Source organism: Selaginella moellendorffii, unplaced genomic scaffold (genome assembly GCF_000143415.4).
Source record: "Selaginella moellendorffii unplaced genomic scaffold, v1.0 SELMOscaffold_14, whole genome shotgun sequence".
Lineage (NCBI taxonomy): Eukaryota > Viridiplantae > Streptophyta > Lycopodiopsida > Selaginellales > Selaginellaceae > Selaginella > Selaginella moellendorffii.
The window spans coordinates 1,871,518-1,887,319 of record NW_003314275.1 but is presented as its reverse complement, the minus strand read 5'-3'; the positions used below and the strand labels follow the sequence as shown (position 1 = coordinate 1,887,319).

Below are 15,802 nucleotides of genomic sequence, written 5' to 3'. Positions count from 1 at the left end.
CACCATCACCAAGTCTCCATTGCTCGCTCAAGTTGTGGCAACCACTGCCTGAACGACTCCTGAGCATACAGCCCAAGGAGCAAAGGGACAGGAGCACAGAGCAAATTGGACCACTAAAGCCAAGAGCCATGAAGACACACAAGCAAATGGCCACTGCCAAGAAATGATAATAAAGCTGAATAGTACTAGGTTGGGTGACTTCCTGGGAAGTCTAAATTCAAAAGCTTACAAGCTAGAGCTAGCTCTTGAACACTTTACCAAGCTACTCCGCTTGTTTTTCCATTTCACTCTAACCTTTGATTCCTCAATGGTTAGCCTTGGATTCCTCAGTGGTTATATCATCACCCAATACGTGGGCATAGCTTTTTTGAATCACACTAGCCTTTCCTAACCAAATTGGTTCCACTAGAGTTCAACCCCCACACTCTCCCTACTATACTTTTGGAACCCCCTATAGCCCCCCTAGGGGATGATCGCTTTGAGCTTTCACCCAACAGCCTGTATTAGTATTTGGACTCAGACTTGGACTTGGACTCGGACTTGGTCTCAGTCTCAGTCTCAGTTTTGGTTCCATCTCGGATTCCATCTCGGACTCTATCTTGGGTCCATCTCAGACTCCATCTCAAACTCCATCTCGGGTCCATCTCAGACTCCATCTTGGACTCCATCTTGGGTCCATCTCGAACTCCATCTCAGGTCCATCTTAGACTCCATCTCAGACTCCATCTTAGGTCCATTTCGAACTCCATCTTGGGTCCATCTCAGACTCTTTCTTGGACTCCATCTTGGACTCCTTCTCGAACTCTTTCTCAGACTCCATCTCAGACACTTCCACATGTCATATGTTGGTCCTTTTGTGTCCTTTTTTATAGAGACTCATTTATTGCTTGCTTTGTGCTCGTTCTTCGAGCACTTTGTTAAGAGTTCCACTCCTACTTTCGACTTTTCAAGTCAGAGGTTTTAATCCAAATGTGTTATGCTCATTTAGCTTTTGCCTTAGCCATTACCATGTGGCACCCTTTTGGCTCCACTTTGGGGCTTAAGGATTTTGTGTCTCACAAATTGTGAATTCCTACTTAAGCTAGACACCATTTTGGTCAATATAAAATTCATGAAACTTTAACTATACACAACCTTACAAGGCCTGTATAAATGCACTTGTCTAAGATTTGGAAGCAAATGTATACCAATGAGGTCCCTTATACATTGTGCCATATGGATTGTGAGTACATGATTTAGTTTCAAAGATTTTTGTGTTACTATTTCATACTTTGCTCTCACAGTGTATTGTAAACTAGTATCATATGGATTTTATATCCATACCATGATTTGTGGCACTACATATTACATTGTCTCTTGCAAGCTATCGATTACAAAGCAATTGTATGGAATTTTCAATACCTATGTGCATGCTATTTGCAAATTTAGTCATCCAAAACAGATTAAGAGGAGCAATCATGCACTAAAGACCAACAATATGGAGAAGGATATGAATAGAATATAGGCCTCCCAAGCTATGCATTTTATCCATGGCATCTCAACATGAAACTAAATACAAAATATATACACAAATCTTTCTAAATTTTGGTTTTCTTCTTCCAATGCCTTGAGCATCTCTAAAAAAAGCTTTACGAGAAAGTGATATAGTTTATAAGCAATAAAAGACATTAGCATTTTAGATGCATCTAATGCATAATATATACAAAGTTTGAGATACATATTTATGCCTTATATTGCAAAGGATCTTGCACATTGGGTTGTGAATTAAAACCTTCATGAGGTTCAAGCATTTCAAATTGTTGAATATTTCAAAGCTTCTCATATTTCTATTAATTTGTTTCAACCTATGGAGTGTGAGATTGGGTAAGAACATATACATATTTATATATACATACATACATACATACATATATATACACACACACACACACACACACACACATATATATATATACATACACATACACATACACATACACATACACATATACATAAGACATATATATGTATATGTATATGTATATGTATATGTATATGTATATGTATATATATGTATATGTATATGTATATGTATATGTATATATGTATATGTATATGTATATGTATATGTATATGTATATGTATATGTATATGTATATGTATATGTATATGTATATGTATATGTATATGTGTATATGTATATGTATATGTATATGTATATGTGTATGTGTATGTGTATATGTATATGTATATGTATATGTGTATGTGTATGTGTATATGTATATGTATATGTGTATGTGTATATGTATATGTATATGTATATGTATATGTATATGTGTATGTATATATGTATATGTATATGTATATGTATATGTATATGTATATATGTATATGTATATGTATATGTATATATATATGTATATGTATGTATATATATGTATATGTATGTATGTATATATGTATGTATATATATGTATGTATATATATATGTATATATATATGTATATATATATATGTATATATGTAACATATATACATGTATACATGTATATATATATACATGTATACATGTATATATGTATATATATATATATATGTATATATTTTTTGTTTCATTAATATGTATATTGTTTTAACAATATATTTAAAACATTGAGTAGCAAAGATATCAAAATTTTATTTAAACCATTTTTATATGGTGTTGAAGGTGCTATTTTACACAAGTATTTAGTTCTAGCTTTTTGTGATGTTCTCTATTCTAAACTTGTTTTGAGCAACACATAGCAACAATCCAGAATCAAGAATTTTCACTCTATCATACTGGGCTAAATCCCACAATACCTTCTCCATTTAGACTTATCAATGTAATGTGCATTAGCAAATCTAGAAGTCATAGACTATATTGCAACAACATTATTGATAGTGACTTTAGTCACTAGAAGAGCTTTTGAGAAGTTGTAAATGGTTATTCTTCATCTACTTTAGTTTGAATTTTTTAAAATTTATTTGTTCTTCAAGGTTATATTTCAATTTTAAGTAGAGGAATTCAAATTTCATCACTAGCCTATATATTAGTATGAAGTATGGCAGGTTATAAAAGGTGAAAATCTTAAATGAAGAACATACATGCTAAACTATGTCATGACTAGGATAACCATTAGCAATAATGGAAAGCATCATCTATAAGAGCTCTCTTGACAGAGCTAGATTTATTTTAGCAAGCTCTTTGCTTAAAATACATCCACCATTAAAGGAAGCACCATCCACAAGAACAAAACATTCATTCAAGCTCACAATTAAGCTCTTTACCCTCTAATCATGTTTTAGTTTTACTAAGCCAAACCAATACTAGATATATCGAGCTTTGCAAGGCCAAATGTATACCACCAAAACCACTAAATACAAATAAAAGCTTATTGTAGCCAGAAATATTTAAATTAAAGTATGATTTTACTTTATTTCAACTATATAATAAAAACACAATATTAATACTATCTTAAGTTTATGTTATTCTTACTTTCTCATTCTCTTATAAAGAATTTTTATGATTTCTAATTTCAGTCTAATTTATTTTTAAAATTCATATTTTACTTTCTATGAGGTTATAGTTATTTTCTTTTAAGAAGAAGCTATAAAATGCAATATAGAAACTGGAAGCATGCTGCATACACTTCAAAGAATTTAGGGTTATAGGATAGCATGAAGTATTGATTTATTAATATTGGATTTGAAACTTGGCATGATTACATTTTTGCTCCAATTTTGCACTTGTTAGAGGCAGTAAGTTCCATCATCCATTTCTTGTGGATGTTTTAGCGATCAACTTTTCTTTCTTTCCAGGCGTGCAGGCTGAAAACAACAAGAAGAAGGGAAACTTGAAGGAGGGATCCTCCAGTGGATTCACAATAAGTGCTTGATCTTTCATGGCTATCCAATATAAGTAACACTTCGCCCAGTTCAATTCTGGTTGTGCCCACAGCATATGAGCAAGTCAAGAGAATGATCATAGAGAACATTTTCATCTATGGCATATGTTCCATTCCCATCCTTCTAGCTAGAGCTCTACCTTAATGCCCATCCAATATAATCAATGCAAGCAACAGCAACAACAACAACAACAACAACCAACAATTTATCACAACTCAAATCCCTCAACTAATTGCCAACACATGCATCGGCTTGTATACTCTTTGATAAACTTCTTCTTCAAGGCCACACAACACCACCAAGCACACACCAATACAGTCGACTCCAACTCCTAAAGGGATTCATATAAGTGGTTGTGTTTCCTCTTCACAATGCTCACTCTCTAGTGAATTACAAAAAATTATCTTTAGTCATTTACCTATACAACATAGGTTAACACCTAATGCACAAACACTTGCTTCACTATCAAAAATAGGCACATGCCTATTAACAATGAGAGAACAATGCTGTATGTTTCTTTTCCTTTGTATAATTTATCATTATATTGATGTAGTTATTTCTTTTTTGTAGGCGTACAACTAAAAAGACTTCTAGTTGAGGCAGAAGTATACAAAACACATATTATGACTGACATCTACAAGTGGCATGGCAAGTTGGACCTGGTGATAGTATATGTTTTGTATACTTCTACCTCAACTAGAAGTCTTTTTAGTTATAAGTAATGAGTTCTTTTGTTTAGAGCCTCTCTTCAAACCAAATTGTCATACTCCTCAATTTTGAGTGAAATATGCATGCAATATCATTATGGCAATGGTGTGGGAGATGAGAACCATTGACACTGGAAGCCCATGACAAAATGCACTATGTGAGGCATTGTGGCCTCAAAAATGTGAATAAGATCAAAGTTTATTTACCATATTTTCTAATATTCCTTTCTTTAGGCAAATTAAGTTTGTGTGTTTACTGAAGGTGCTTCATATTGGCATCCAAAGAAACTCCCATTTTGGATGACTTTATAAGAAGCTGATAGGAAAAATGTATGAATTACAAGTTGTATATATTGAGTTATTTTTAACTATACCTTTTTATAGGCCATATTTGTTGATTGGCTATTGTTCTAATGTTTTAAAGCTCAAGCAGAAGTCTCTTAATTGTGTAGCATAGCTATACTAATGATAGCTGCAGAAGCAATCTAGATCCATGCGACAAAAGACTATCACACTTGAAGTTGTTGCCCCTCGGATTTCAGATGGAGTAAACATCCTAAGAGCCACCATAAATCTCCAAATTACAAATAAAAAGAGAAAATTAATGAATGAGATACTAGAGAATCCAACAATCACTCATCTCCACTAAGTTTTAGAGATAGCTCTAGGGGACCTCAATGGCAATTACAAAGATATTATAAAGGAGTGCATGGCAATTATACTTTACCACACACTTTTCTTGGAGCCACAGTTAGTCGGGATGCTTTGCAAGTAAGTTTCCAACACTTGATGAGGATGAAAGTGCAATACTATCCTCAGAAAAGTTGAGTACTCCTCAAAACATTAACAAGTATTGGCACCACCTCCTTATTATAGGTATTCACACTGTAAGTCATGATCTAAATAGAGGATATGGTAGCAACTTGACACTTCAAAGGCCTTGAAAAACATTTACAACAGTGGTTTGTGGAGATTGTTCAACATATAGTTTCAACTGTTTACGAACCATGTTTGTTTAATCCACTTTTTGTTCACTTTACAAAATGTGATGAAGAATGACTATTTAAGTCACACCATTTTGCAATAGATTCACTAGAGTTCTGGCTTGGGGAAAAAATGTGAAAAAATAATTTATTCCAAGAACCAACTTCATTTCCAAGATCAGTAACATGTGGGCAATTAATTTTCATTCCAAAATTATATCTTAGCAAGGACTGACATAAGTAGGTTTTGGAGTCACTTATGAACCCTATCTCATATGATAGTATGTAGCTATGAGTTTTAAAGCAATATAGTGTTATCAAATAAATACAATTCTAGAAGTATAAGTTATTAAACACAAAAAATTGTATATATAAATATTTTATAAATTCCTATAAATGCTTTTAGTGGGCATCTTGTGATTGCTATCACTTACTTCCATGCCCAATAACATATTGCTAAAGTTCTTTAAAAACAATTTACTTTAGCCACTTGATTGAAAATATTGCTCTCCAAACAATTAACCTTTTGAACCTCCACAAGTTTTGCATTATTTTACTCCTCAAGTCCCTCAAATGCCTCAATATCATCCTCAATTGTGATATAGCCTTCATTTTATTTATCTTTAGTTTTGGGTATGAGCTTAAGTTAGGTTTTTTGCATATTGGGCAAATCAGTAAGTGAAACATGGGAGTAAACACTTTTAGGTTTGATCAAGAAACATCTTCATTGAGCAAGTCTTGGAGGAAACTTTTAGATCTACTAGAAAAGAAAAATGAATATATGTTGTATCCAAAATTATATGAATTAAAAAAAGTACAATTATCTTCCAATCTTAATAAATTTTTGTCCTCCTTCCTTTGCACATAGCATATAGTAAAAAAAATTGACCCATTCTTGCAAATAAAAGCAATAATTAGGTATCAAAGCATTTTGAAATCTGAAACAATTACATTAAATTCTTTGTGAAATAATGAAATTTCATGAAATTTTATGCACTGCTCATCCAATGCTATACTACATAGCTATTGACAATTGAAATCTATAATTTAAATTACTCTATTTGAGTTTTTGAACTCTTTTTGAGCTGCAACAATGCCCAAAAGTTTTTATTGATTGGAATTTAAAGAAGCACTATGGTGTTTGTATTGTTGAATTGGGGAAAAAATTCAAGGCTTATAATAAAAAAAAATTAAATGATAAATGGATATAGTTGAATGGTTATGGATAGTCATGTAATACATGGCCATGATCCCCACATAATGGCCATTTCTAGGAAATCCTTTAAGAATCCAGTAGGAATATTCTATTTTACACATGAAGAATATCCAATTCACACATTCTTCTAGGACCAATAAAGGAATGCCACGTGTCCTTTTTCAACATAGTGCATTTTTTGGTCACCAGAAGCAAATTTATGATGGATGAACAGTAGCATTGTTGAGATGCATAGCAAGTGCAAGAAGTTCATAAAGGCAAGAGGAAGAAGAGGAAAACCAAGCTCACGCCTACACTCTCTATGATGATTATTTCTAGAAATTTAGAGCAGACTTCCCAATCTTTTTACTCAAAGTAGCCTTGAATAACAACGTTCTCACCACATTTTCGCGTGGTCAGCCTGCCCAGTTTTCTCATCGACGATGCAATCTTTTGGCTTTGTCCCCCTCCAGCAAAAGGCCCGACCACAACACAGAGCTTCTGGATTACCGCACGATCTTCGTCCTCGAGGGCTTCCTTCACTCCCAGCATGTCGAATCCAGCGGTGGAGTCGAGCAGCACCGAGCAGGCACCCCGCTGGTTGCACAAGTCCAGCACCGAGTCGAGATCAACCTCGTTCACAGGTACCACTTCTACGTTCTTGCGCCGCAACACGGTTTCAATGGATTCCCCCTTGCCACCCAGCTGCTTGGTCACGTCCTCCACCAGGCTCTGCTGGTCCATCACGAGCAGCGTTGGGGCCAGCTTGGTGTCAAACACTCGAGCACTCAAAAGGCCCGCGAGCTTGGAGAGTGACGAAGAAGAGGTGACGGCCACGACACGGAGTGGCTGCTTGGCTCCTTGCTCCGCCGAGAGAAGAACAGGATCAGCGTCGAGGGAAGCTTCGGTGGTGACAACCGCATCATACTCTTCCAGCTGCTGGCTGTAGAAACTCGCGGCGACCGGAGTTGAAGGATCAGCGAGCAGGCATCCATCGATAGTCATGGCATATCTACGCGGAGAGGAACAGAAACGATCGTTTGCACAGTTTCGGGAATTGCCAGCTTTCCAAACCTGAGACAGGTGAACGGCTTCTTGGTCACCATGCGGTGGAAGAACGCTTCGTTGGTAACCCGGCAAAGCTCCTCCTCGACGCCGACGGTGACTTCCACTCCAGCTCGTCGCAGTCGCTCCACTCCTTTCCCAGCGACGAGCGGATTTGGATCCACAGTTCCGACGACTACACGCCTCACTCTTGCGGCGACGAGCGCTCTGCTGCACGGTGGTGTTCTTCCGACGTGATCGCAGGGCTCCAGGCTCACGTACGCGGTTGATCCATGGGCTTTAGATCCAGCTTCCCGCAGCGCAAACACCTAAACAACGCTCGATTGAGCGAGAAGAAGAGAGGAAAGAAATAGAGGAAGAGGAGCACCTCGGCATGAGGCTCACCAGCTCTGGGATGGAATCCTCGGCCCACAATCTCTCCCGCGTTATCGACAATGAGGCATCCTACCATGGGATTGGGTGACGTGCGCCCTAATCCGCGCCGGGCGAGCTCCACGCACTGCCTCATGTAGTCGCTGTCGTCGCGGAGGGAGCAGCAAATCTTCGTCCTGCGAGGGAATCTGGTGGATTCCCAGGTGACGATTGGCGGCATCCGGAGCATTGTCTTCCAACAGGGGGTTTTAGGGTTCTTCGCTAGCAGGAATATTACGTGTGACACGTAGAAGACACTATCCTAATTTTGCCACGTGTCGCAGTGTAGACTTGGTACATTTGGATTCATCCGATTTATCTAGACGTGGCATTATTTGATCCGTCCGATTTTTAATGGTCCCTTCTTGTATGATGGCGATTTGCTATCAGACAATGAAAAGTGGCACACACTATAGATTTTTGTACACGACTTTGGCTAGCTACATAACTCTGACCGAACCGTTGACCTCGACTGACTTGAGTGGACCTGCCAAAGATCCCATAATGTCGAGACGCAAGGGCTCCGGGACACATCGTCTCCGCCAAATGCACACCTCCTCGGGCCTCTTGAGCGAGATGGAGGGCCTTTCCACGAGATCGATTGGTTGCAAAGAAGAGGCAGTGGCGAATTGCGCTGGCATTGACGCAGTCGATTGAGGAACCATTTGGTGCGACTGTAGAGAAGAGACCTGGCAACCTATGGAGCTCATCTTCCTGTTTGATAGCGATGACGATGATCGCGTGTGCCCTTGGGAACTTGATCGCTGATCGTGACCCAAGCCAGTCGCCTTTGATCTCCTTAGCTCGCCGGACTTGGAGCTAAATCTGCTGAGATCAAGCAAGGAATCCTGGACTTGCTGGTGGTGATACGTGAGATTCGTCGATCCAGGACGCCGCGGAGGAGGCCTTGCGGTCTTGGCTTTGCACGGCTTGGGCGCCTTCACGGTCCCCATGCAAGTAACTTTGGGCGAGGTTGGCTCGCCCCGGTTGGACGACGATTCCTCCTCCGGATCATCGAATCTCCTGTTCTTCCTCGCCTTCGCAGCCGAGAAAGTGAACGATCGGATCTTGTGGGAATGGTGGTTGCCCCTTGCCGGCGACTGGTCCCCCGCGAGAATTCGATTGTCCGGGCTCATGCTGGGGCTGAGCAGCAGCCGCGACATGATGGATGGGCTCCGCGGCCACGACCACGACGATCCACTCGTAGGAGAGGGCTTGATCTTCCTACCTGTGAAGCACGAGAAGAGATTGTGGTGCTGCAGCGAGCTCCTGGATCCACGATCGTTCTTGGGCGCTGGAGAAGCAGGAGGAGGATTAAACTCTTGAGAGGAATCGGTATTACAGTCGACTACTCTGCTGGATGATCGCCCCAAAGCCGCTACCACTGCGCCCAGCACTTGATCATGATCCAGCGCTCTACTTCCCATGGCCGGATCAAAAGGAAAGATATGAACGCACTGCATAAGTAGTGCCGTATCCACCGTTAGTTGCCAATTTGACGGTGGATAAGCGCGCTAATCGTGCGCCGTCCACCAAGCCCCATCCTGCGGTGGAGAAGGAGCAAGTCTTCCTCTGTGGGCGCTTACTTGGACGAGTTGTAAGAACGATATTATCCCTCACTTGGAAAGAGTCGTTCCTAAAACGTACTCCCAGCAACAGCCTTTCACGCTCCTTAAAGAAAGAACGAAGAAATCTTACTTTTTCTTCTCGACGCATTCAATGGCCGAGTGTTGTGTCATAGCTGCAAGACACGCTCCACACGGGGTTAGAAGTAGCGAGCGTAAGAAAATGAAAACCACCGCGCGAAGAACATCAAAGTCACGGGTTGGGACGGAGGTCGTCCTCCGCTGCTCTGAATTCACAGCTATAAAACTCGTCACGAACTTTACCAGACTTTTCTCTTGTCGTCGGAGCAGTACCGAGTTTTCGGTGGTGTGCTCTCTAGCTGTCATCAAACGCCATGGCATGGAGAATGCTGGAGCCAACCTTCCGGAACTTCTTTCGGCTCACGCACCATTCCCGTGGAAAGCTGCTCATCTGCAAAGTGATTGGCTCATGTTGGATCCAGCGAGAAAACACAAAGCAAAGAAACTTACGTCGCTCAGGAGCTTAGCTCCAATCCATGCTCCGTGAGGTCCGTGAAGCGGTGGTATGATGGTCATCCCTTCCACTAGAGAGACTGGCAGATAGTAGCGAAGTTCCTTGGCTAGTCGCTCTGGTCGGTAAGAGTAGGATCAGAGGAGTACCATGGATTTCGCTGTGAGTTACCTTTTATGCCGGGAAGGCATGCCGATCCTCCTGTCAAAACTATGGTTTTGTACCATTCTTCACCAGAAGAGTCCAGGTCTGCGCAGTGCTCCATGCACAAGGCAACGGCGTGATGCAATCCCATAGCTCGCCTATCACTGCAACTTAGCACTCACGGGAGGAGATAGAATTAAAACTTACATGCCGCCAAGCCATGGTCTGAAGAGAAGTTCTCCCGTTTTAAACCGCTCGTGCTTTAGCACGAAGTTGCCATCGTCGCCAACGTCACACGAAGCACTGGTATCTTTCAGTAGCTCTGCTTCGTAGTCTTCCGCTACATAGCACAGTCTCTGCATATAACAAACGTGTTGTGCCACTTGGAACCAAAATAATTTTTGAAAATCACCTCTTTCAAAGTTCTGATTGCGTACATTGACGTAAAATTTGTTCCATTCTGATGCATGAGCTCACTTAAATATCCAGTTAAGCGGAGCGCTCCTTGGCCAATGACCTCTACACCGATGTTTCTCATCACTGTTCCATTATAAACTGCCAAGAAGTTCACAGTTTAGTCACAGTGACATACTAAAACACAAACATCACCTGGAACAACACTAGTAACATGAAAGCCGATATTTACAACTATTCCCGAAGTCCTCATCGCCGAATAAAGAGCCAAAACTGCCTGGTAAGAACAGTTTAGGATTACATCGTGCTTACAACAGCTTCACCTGGTTAACAGCGCACACCGCAGGAAATCCAAGATCAAACAGTACATTAAATGTTGTTTCCCTGTATTGCCGTCGCATTGCCAACGCTACATCCGTATCTGCGGCAGTAGCCATTAGCTAAGAAAAGATTGATCACGAAAACTCTCAAAAAGTAACAAAACCATTGCACACAACCATCATTTTGGCATATTGGAGTTGAGATGACAACCGGTTGTGCTGAAGCTTTTGTTTTCATCCTGGAAAGCAAGAAATGCTACAAAACCAAGTCCTCTTGCGGAAAAATCGTCATACCTGTTAAGAATCGTTTGATAGAGATTAGACAGCCGCGGAGCAAGAGGAGAGTCAATGTTCCCAAACTCCTGCAAAGAAAAAAAAAACACTAAAGACTTTGCCACGAGAAACCAAAAGCATTCACATACCAGAAATGTCGCCAGCTTTCCTTCGGGAGCGAATTTATTCGCGAGTCCATATTTACAATACCCGGATCCTCCTGAAGAGCGACTGCCAGTGTTTTAGACCAAGTCTATAAGAAAGAAAAGAAAGACTTACCATCGATTATAAGACACTGTTGTAAACTACGCCTGCCGCAATAGATCTTGTAGAAAGGAAGCTCCAGCTCCACTGGAATTGCTAAAAATCTGTGCACGGAATTTGCCCCATTCTATCGCTCAAGAACAGCAATCTTGCCTTTGGGAAAACTCTGGACGCAAATAGGCCTCCATAAACCGCACGAACGGCCACCAGGAGCTCGTCTCGCGCCGAAGAATCGCCTCCCAGATCGAGTCCTCAGTGGCGGAGGCGTGCCAGGATTTGCATACCAAGCTCGCCGTTGCCAGATCCTCGGGGCTAAGCTGCCGGAGCACCGCGCCAAGGAGATCATCTGGAAATTCCGCCAGGGAATGCGCCGATTCGGGCGATTCCTCTTGAGACGCCGACGACGACAAGGCCAGCGACTTGAAGAACCTCCGTAGCAGCGTCGCCATAGAAATCTAGAGAAAGAAAAAAACTCTGACATGGCAGCCCTAATAATATCCACGTCAGATAGTAGCAACGTGGCTTCGAGAACTCCAGAAAATCCCACAGCGAGAGCGTCGGGGCACGATGATGCAATGTGGCTCCGGATGGAATTAATGGCAAACCTTTGGTTTTAAAGAAAGACAGTGCTTATTTGATGCAATCTTAGTGTGTTTGAGGGATTTTCTGGAGTAAGAAAGCCCTGTAAGGAGAGAATCTTGGAGTTGCTCACGACATGTGAAAACCCAAGAGCGTAGAGGACAAGAGTGCATTTTCAGTGAGCTAGAACAACTAAGCATGATCTGGAGCTAATTTCTTTGTCAAGTAGAATCTTTGCATGGCTACAAACAGTTGTGGCAAGATCGTGTTCCCAGGCGACAGTGCAAGGGGGCTCGAACTCAAAGTCAGACCAGGGGTTCCCACTTCTAAAAACACAGGTAAACATTTCAATTCATAAGTGACTACAAGCTTAAATATTACTTACGCAGTCTTTCCTCACTTGTCATACCTCCACAAAATCCCTGCTTCTTACTGGCACCTGGAATTGGCATTGCGGTCCATGATCCAGAGCCAATATACTGCAACTACAACTACAAGGAGCCGGCATGGTGGCAGTTTGCAATCCTCGCACCCGCTTCCAGCAGAAGCTTCCCGCTGTGAATGTGGCCTACGCTGCGAAGAAGCGTCCTGACTACTCAGGTGACATTAAGCTGGAAATGAGGGGCAACCAGGAGCAGTTCAGCATTTACTGCTCTGCACACATCTTGGAGTTCACACCGTCTACACTTGGCACTCGAGCTCCCAAGTCTGGACGTCCTCAGCTTTGAGCACTGGCCATCTTGCTGGGGAGCTCATCTTTCGGGATATCTAGCAAGTTGCAGGGTTATGATATCAGCTTTGGCAGGCCCGAGCATGAGGCCTTCAGAGCGAAGTCCTGTTTGACACAACTCCTAGCAGTTGCTCCTCTGGGTACCAGGCCAGCACCGCCCGGCCACAAGAGTGCACAGTCTGAGTCTGCCATGAGCAAAAGCACTCTTTCCCCCCAACTGAAATGTTTCAGCTTCATTGAGGCTATATCCTATAATGCATTTGAAATCTTTTAATCTGCAAAGAAAATTTTGTTGCACGGGCAAGGTGATGGTGGTTGGAAACCATGCTTTGAAATCCTTCCCCGGGCTTCAAAGCTCGAAACTTTGTGCCTTTAAAACTCTGACGTGGCAGCATTAAAATGTCCACGTCAGAATTGTAGCTTTACGTGGCTCTCGATAACTGACACGCAATGACACGTCGGAGCGAGAATGCTTCTAAACTTTAAAAGACAGCGTTCCAGACAGCGCGATCGCCTTCTCCGCATTTTTCATGCACGATCTTCATTCTTTCCACGGATTTGCAAATGCCGCTACAACTCCAATCGAACGAGGCAACACAAACGTTGCCTGCTTGAGCTTGCCAGTCGCAATCTGCCAGGAGCAAAAGAAAAATTCTTCATCCAATCGATACGAGAGCAAATCGATCGAGAACAAACCCGGTGAAGTTCCACAGCAAAAGCTTCGCTCGTCGACGTGATTCACGTCCAGTCCGATGAACCACGCCCCGAGCGACACATCTTCGTTTGCAAATTGATGCAATATGGGCCTGGAAAAAATCCGAGGAAGTCAAAGATCGCTAGCTAACACCATCAGACAAGGAACTTAATGGACTTACTGGTTGATAGCGATGTAAGTCGCCAGATCCTTTGAAATCGCATACAACTGACCTGTTGCGTGGCGAAAGTATCTGTTACCGTCTTCACCAAACTTCCAGTATTCTGGCTCGTGATACTTGACGCCCCTGGAAGAACGAGGCATTTAAAATCTACCAGTTTCAGAGCGAATGTCACTTACTTCTGTGCTAGAACAGGGCCTGATTTCATGCAGCCAATGTAAGTGCGAGGCTGGGAGCGCAGAAGAGACAGAGTTGAAACGAGCATGCCTGCAAGCTTAAATGCTAGCACAACTAGAAGCAGCTTTCAGGACTGGCACTTACCGATATTCACATGGACATCGTCGTCGACTTTGACGTAGAATTCCGCATCCCATTTAGCAACAGCTGTAGAAAAGTAGATCTTCGTTTTTGCGGACAGCTCCATGTAGCCTTCAATATGGTCCTTGCGCCAGCAGACAAGGAGAAACTACGTTTCAGTACATTGAAAGAGGAAAGACATAGAAAGCGTTTCTATTACCAGCCTTAGGAAATCGCCGTGTTGGGCTTCTTCCGCGTCAATCGAACGATCTAACAGGTCGCCGGGCGTTGCACTGGAAATCCTGCTGTTAGAGCGAAGTCGCAATAGCTGTTTAAGACATGACATGCCTGTGACCGATAACAAACTTGATAACAACTCCTTTTCTTTCGAGCTTACGTGAGTTCTCGCCTGGAAAAAATGAAAATAGTCAAGCACTTGAGAATGCGTTGAGCCGAATTTACCTTGAGGCATCCATGTCTCTCGAACGGAATCGCGACGCTTACGACTGCTAAAAGCCGTGTTGATTCCGATCACAACAAAAACTTTCTGTCGAGGCTCAGCACCAAAAGCACCAGTCGGGACCCCCAGTCCAGGAGAGCCTATGGATTGCTGCGCAATGGAGCGAGCGGCTGAGAGCTCCATCTCAAGTGTTGATATTGTTTTATCCAAGTTCCTACAAACCAGATCATATCTTAGACACGCACCAACAGAACCTACAGTGCTTACCAAACTGCGTGATGAGTTTTGGACACTTGATCGAGTATATCTCTGGGTGATGTTTCGGGCTTCTGCCAAGAAAAACAAAGAAAAAAGTAGCTCGCTTGTAAGAATCAAGCTTTCAACTCACAGGCTTTGGACCACACTGTTCGTCCTTGACAATGTGAAGGAGATCCGACGTCTTTGGACGAATCACGTCTAGTTCTTCTGACGCATTCCATATCCTACATTCGTAACAGTGAGATCTTTGGATTGATCGACGTAAGTAACGACTGATAACTACTTTGGAGAATAGAAAATAGAATAAAAAATAAAAATTGAAAACCATTCTACGTGTAGGAGACACAGTCTTACCTGTTTGTGAAGAGCGTACCCACACAGAAGCTTGCCACGCACAAGAGGAGCATCCATTTCCCCGATACTCTAACTCTGCTGCCTCTCATTCTCCCAAAAAATTTCTGGTAGCCTAGCGCCGCAGAGATTGGAGCCGGAGATGCCAGCACAAATGCTTGCTCCACTCAATGCAATACAGATCTGCGAGTGCCCGAGCTCTTCCAATGCCGGAGAAAACCCTGAGCTTCATGACAAGCGCGCTGCTCAATCCCTGCGATTCAGGCAAGCGATTCACCGTGCTGTGCGCGCCGCGCAGCAGCGAAATCCAGCTGCAATACGCGAGATTTCGCGCTGATCGATCGGACGCCCTGGCGCCAGGAGGACAAACCCATCGTTGCTTCCTTTGAAAACATCAAACGCTAGAGAGCCGTCGGATTTTAAGAGAACCAACGGCTATACGTGGCGGCATATCCGCTCTCAAGAATATTCCG

At 42.2% G+C, this 15,802-nt stretch overlaps 4 protein-coding genes across 6 annotated transcripts; all 4 read right to left on the bottom strand.

Moving 5' to 3' along the window:
* Positions 1 to 7,133: 7,133 nt before the first annotated feature.
* LOC9631781 (riboflavin biosynthesis protein PYRD, chloroplastic) lies at positions 7,134 to 8,541 on the bottom strand. The gene is made up of 3 exons (XM_024675231.1): positions 8,224 to 8,541; positions 7,866 to 8,164; positions 7,134 to 7,803 (listed from the first exon to the last, which is right to left on the bottom strand). Exons 1-3 carry the CDS (start codon positions 8,455 to 8,457, stop codon positions 7,158 to 7,160), a joined length of 1,179 nt encoding a protein of 392 aa, XP_024530999.1. The 5' UTR covers positions 8,458 to 8,541; the 3' UTR covers positions 7,134 to 7,157.
* Positions 8,542 to 8,658: 117 nt separating this feature from the next.
* On the bottom strand, positions 8,659 to 9,807 carry LOC112346380. 2 transcript variants are annotated; one of them, XM_024675233.1, is made up of 3 exons: positions 9,726 to 9,807; positions 9,620 to 9,651; positions 8,659 to 9,561 (listed from the first exon to the last, which is right to left on the bottom strand). In XM_024675233.1, the coding sequence occupies exons 1-3, from the start codon at positions 9,728 to 9,730 to the stop codon at positions 8,708 to 8,710; spliced, it is 891 nt and encodes a 296-aa protein (XP_024531001.1). In that variant the 5' UTR covers positions 9,731 to 9,807; the 3' UTR covers positions 8,659 to 8,707. The 2 variants fall into 2 exon arrangements, with proteins under 2 accessions (XP_024531001.1, XP_024531000.1); XM_024675232.1 differs by having other exon boundaries at positions 8,659 to 9,651.
* Positions 9,808 to 10,050: 243 nt separating this feature from the next.
* LOC9631780 (actin-related protein 8) lies at positions 10,051 to 12,246 on the bottom strand. Its single transcript, XM_002970295.2, has 12 exons — positions 11,933 to 12,246; positions 11,795 to 11,883; positions 11,665 to 11,735; positions 11,537 to 11,604; positions 11,420 to 11,481; positions 11,246 to 11,343; positions 11,118 to 11,199; positions 10,921 to 11,063; positions 10,716 to 10,864; positions 10,536 to 10,666; positions 10,364 to 10,482; positions 10,051 to 10,304 (listed from the first exon to the last, which is right to left on the bottom strand). Exons 1-12 carry the CDS (start codon positions 12,226 to 12,228, stop codon positions 10,209 to 10,211), a joined length of 1,404 nt encoding a protein of 467 aa, XP_002970341.2. The 5' UTR covers positions 12,229 to 12,246; the 3' UTR covers positions 10,051 to 10,208.
* Positions 12,247 to 13,441: 1,195 nt separating this feature from the next.
* LOC9632487 (probable beta-1,3-galactosyltransferase 2) lies at positions 13,442 to 15,714 on the bottom strand. Of its 2 annotated transcripts, none has more exons than XM_024675469.1 (11): positions 15,333 to 15,714; positions 15,109 to 15,202; positions 14,988 to 15,049; positions 14,723 to 14,934; positions 14,609 to 14,669; positions 14,481 to 14,553; positions 14,285 to 14,405; positions 14,143 to 14,230; positions 13,964 to 14,089; positions 13,785 to 13,894; positions 13,442 to 13,719 (listed from the first exon to the last, which is right to left on the bottom strand). In XM_024675469.1, the coding sequence occupies exons 1-11, from the start codon at positions 15,419 to 15,421 to the stop codon at positions 13,571 to 13,573; spliced, it is 1,185 nt and encodes a 394-aa protein (XP_024531237.1). In that variant the 5' UTR covers positions 15,422 to 15,714; the 3' UTR covers positions 13,442 to 13,570. The 2 variants fall into 2 exon arrangements, with proteins under 2 accessions (XP_024531237.1, XP_024531238.1); XM_024675470.1 differs by having other exon boundaries at positions 13,603 to 13,719; positions 14,016 to 14,089.
* Positions 15,715 to 15,802: the final 88 nt, after the last annotated feature.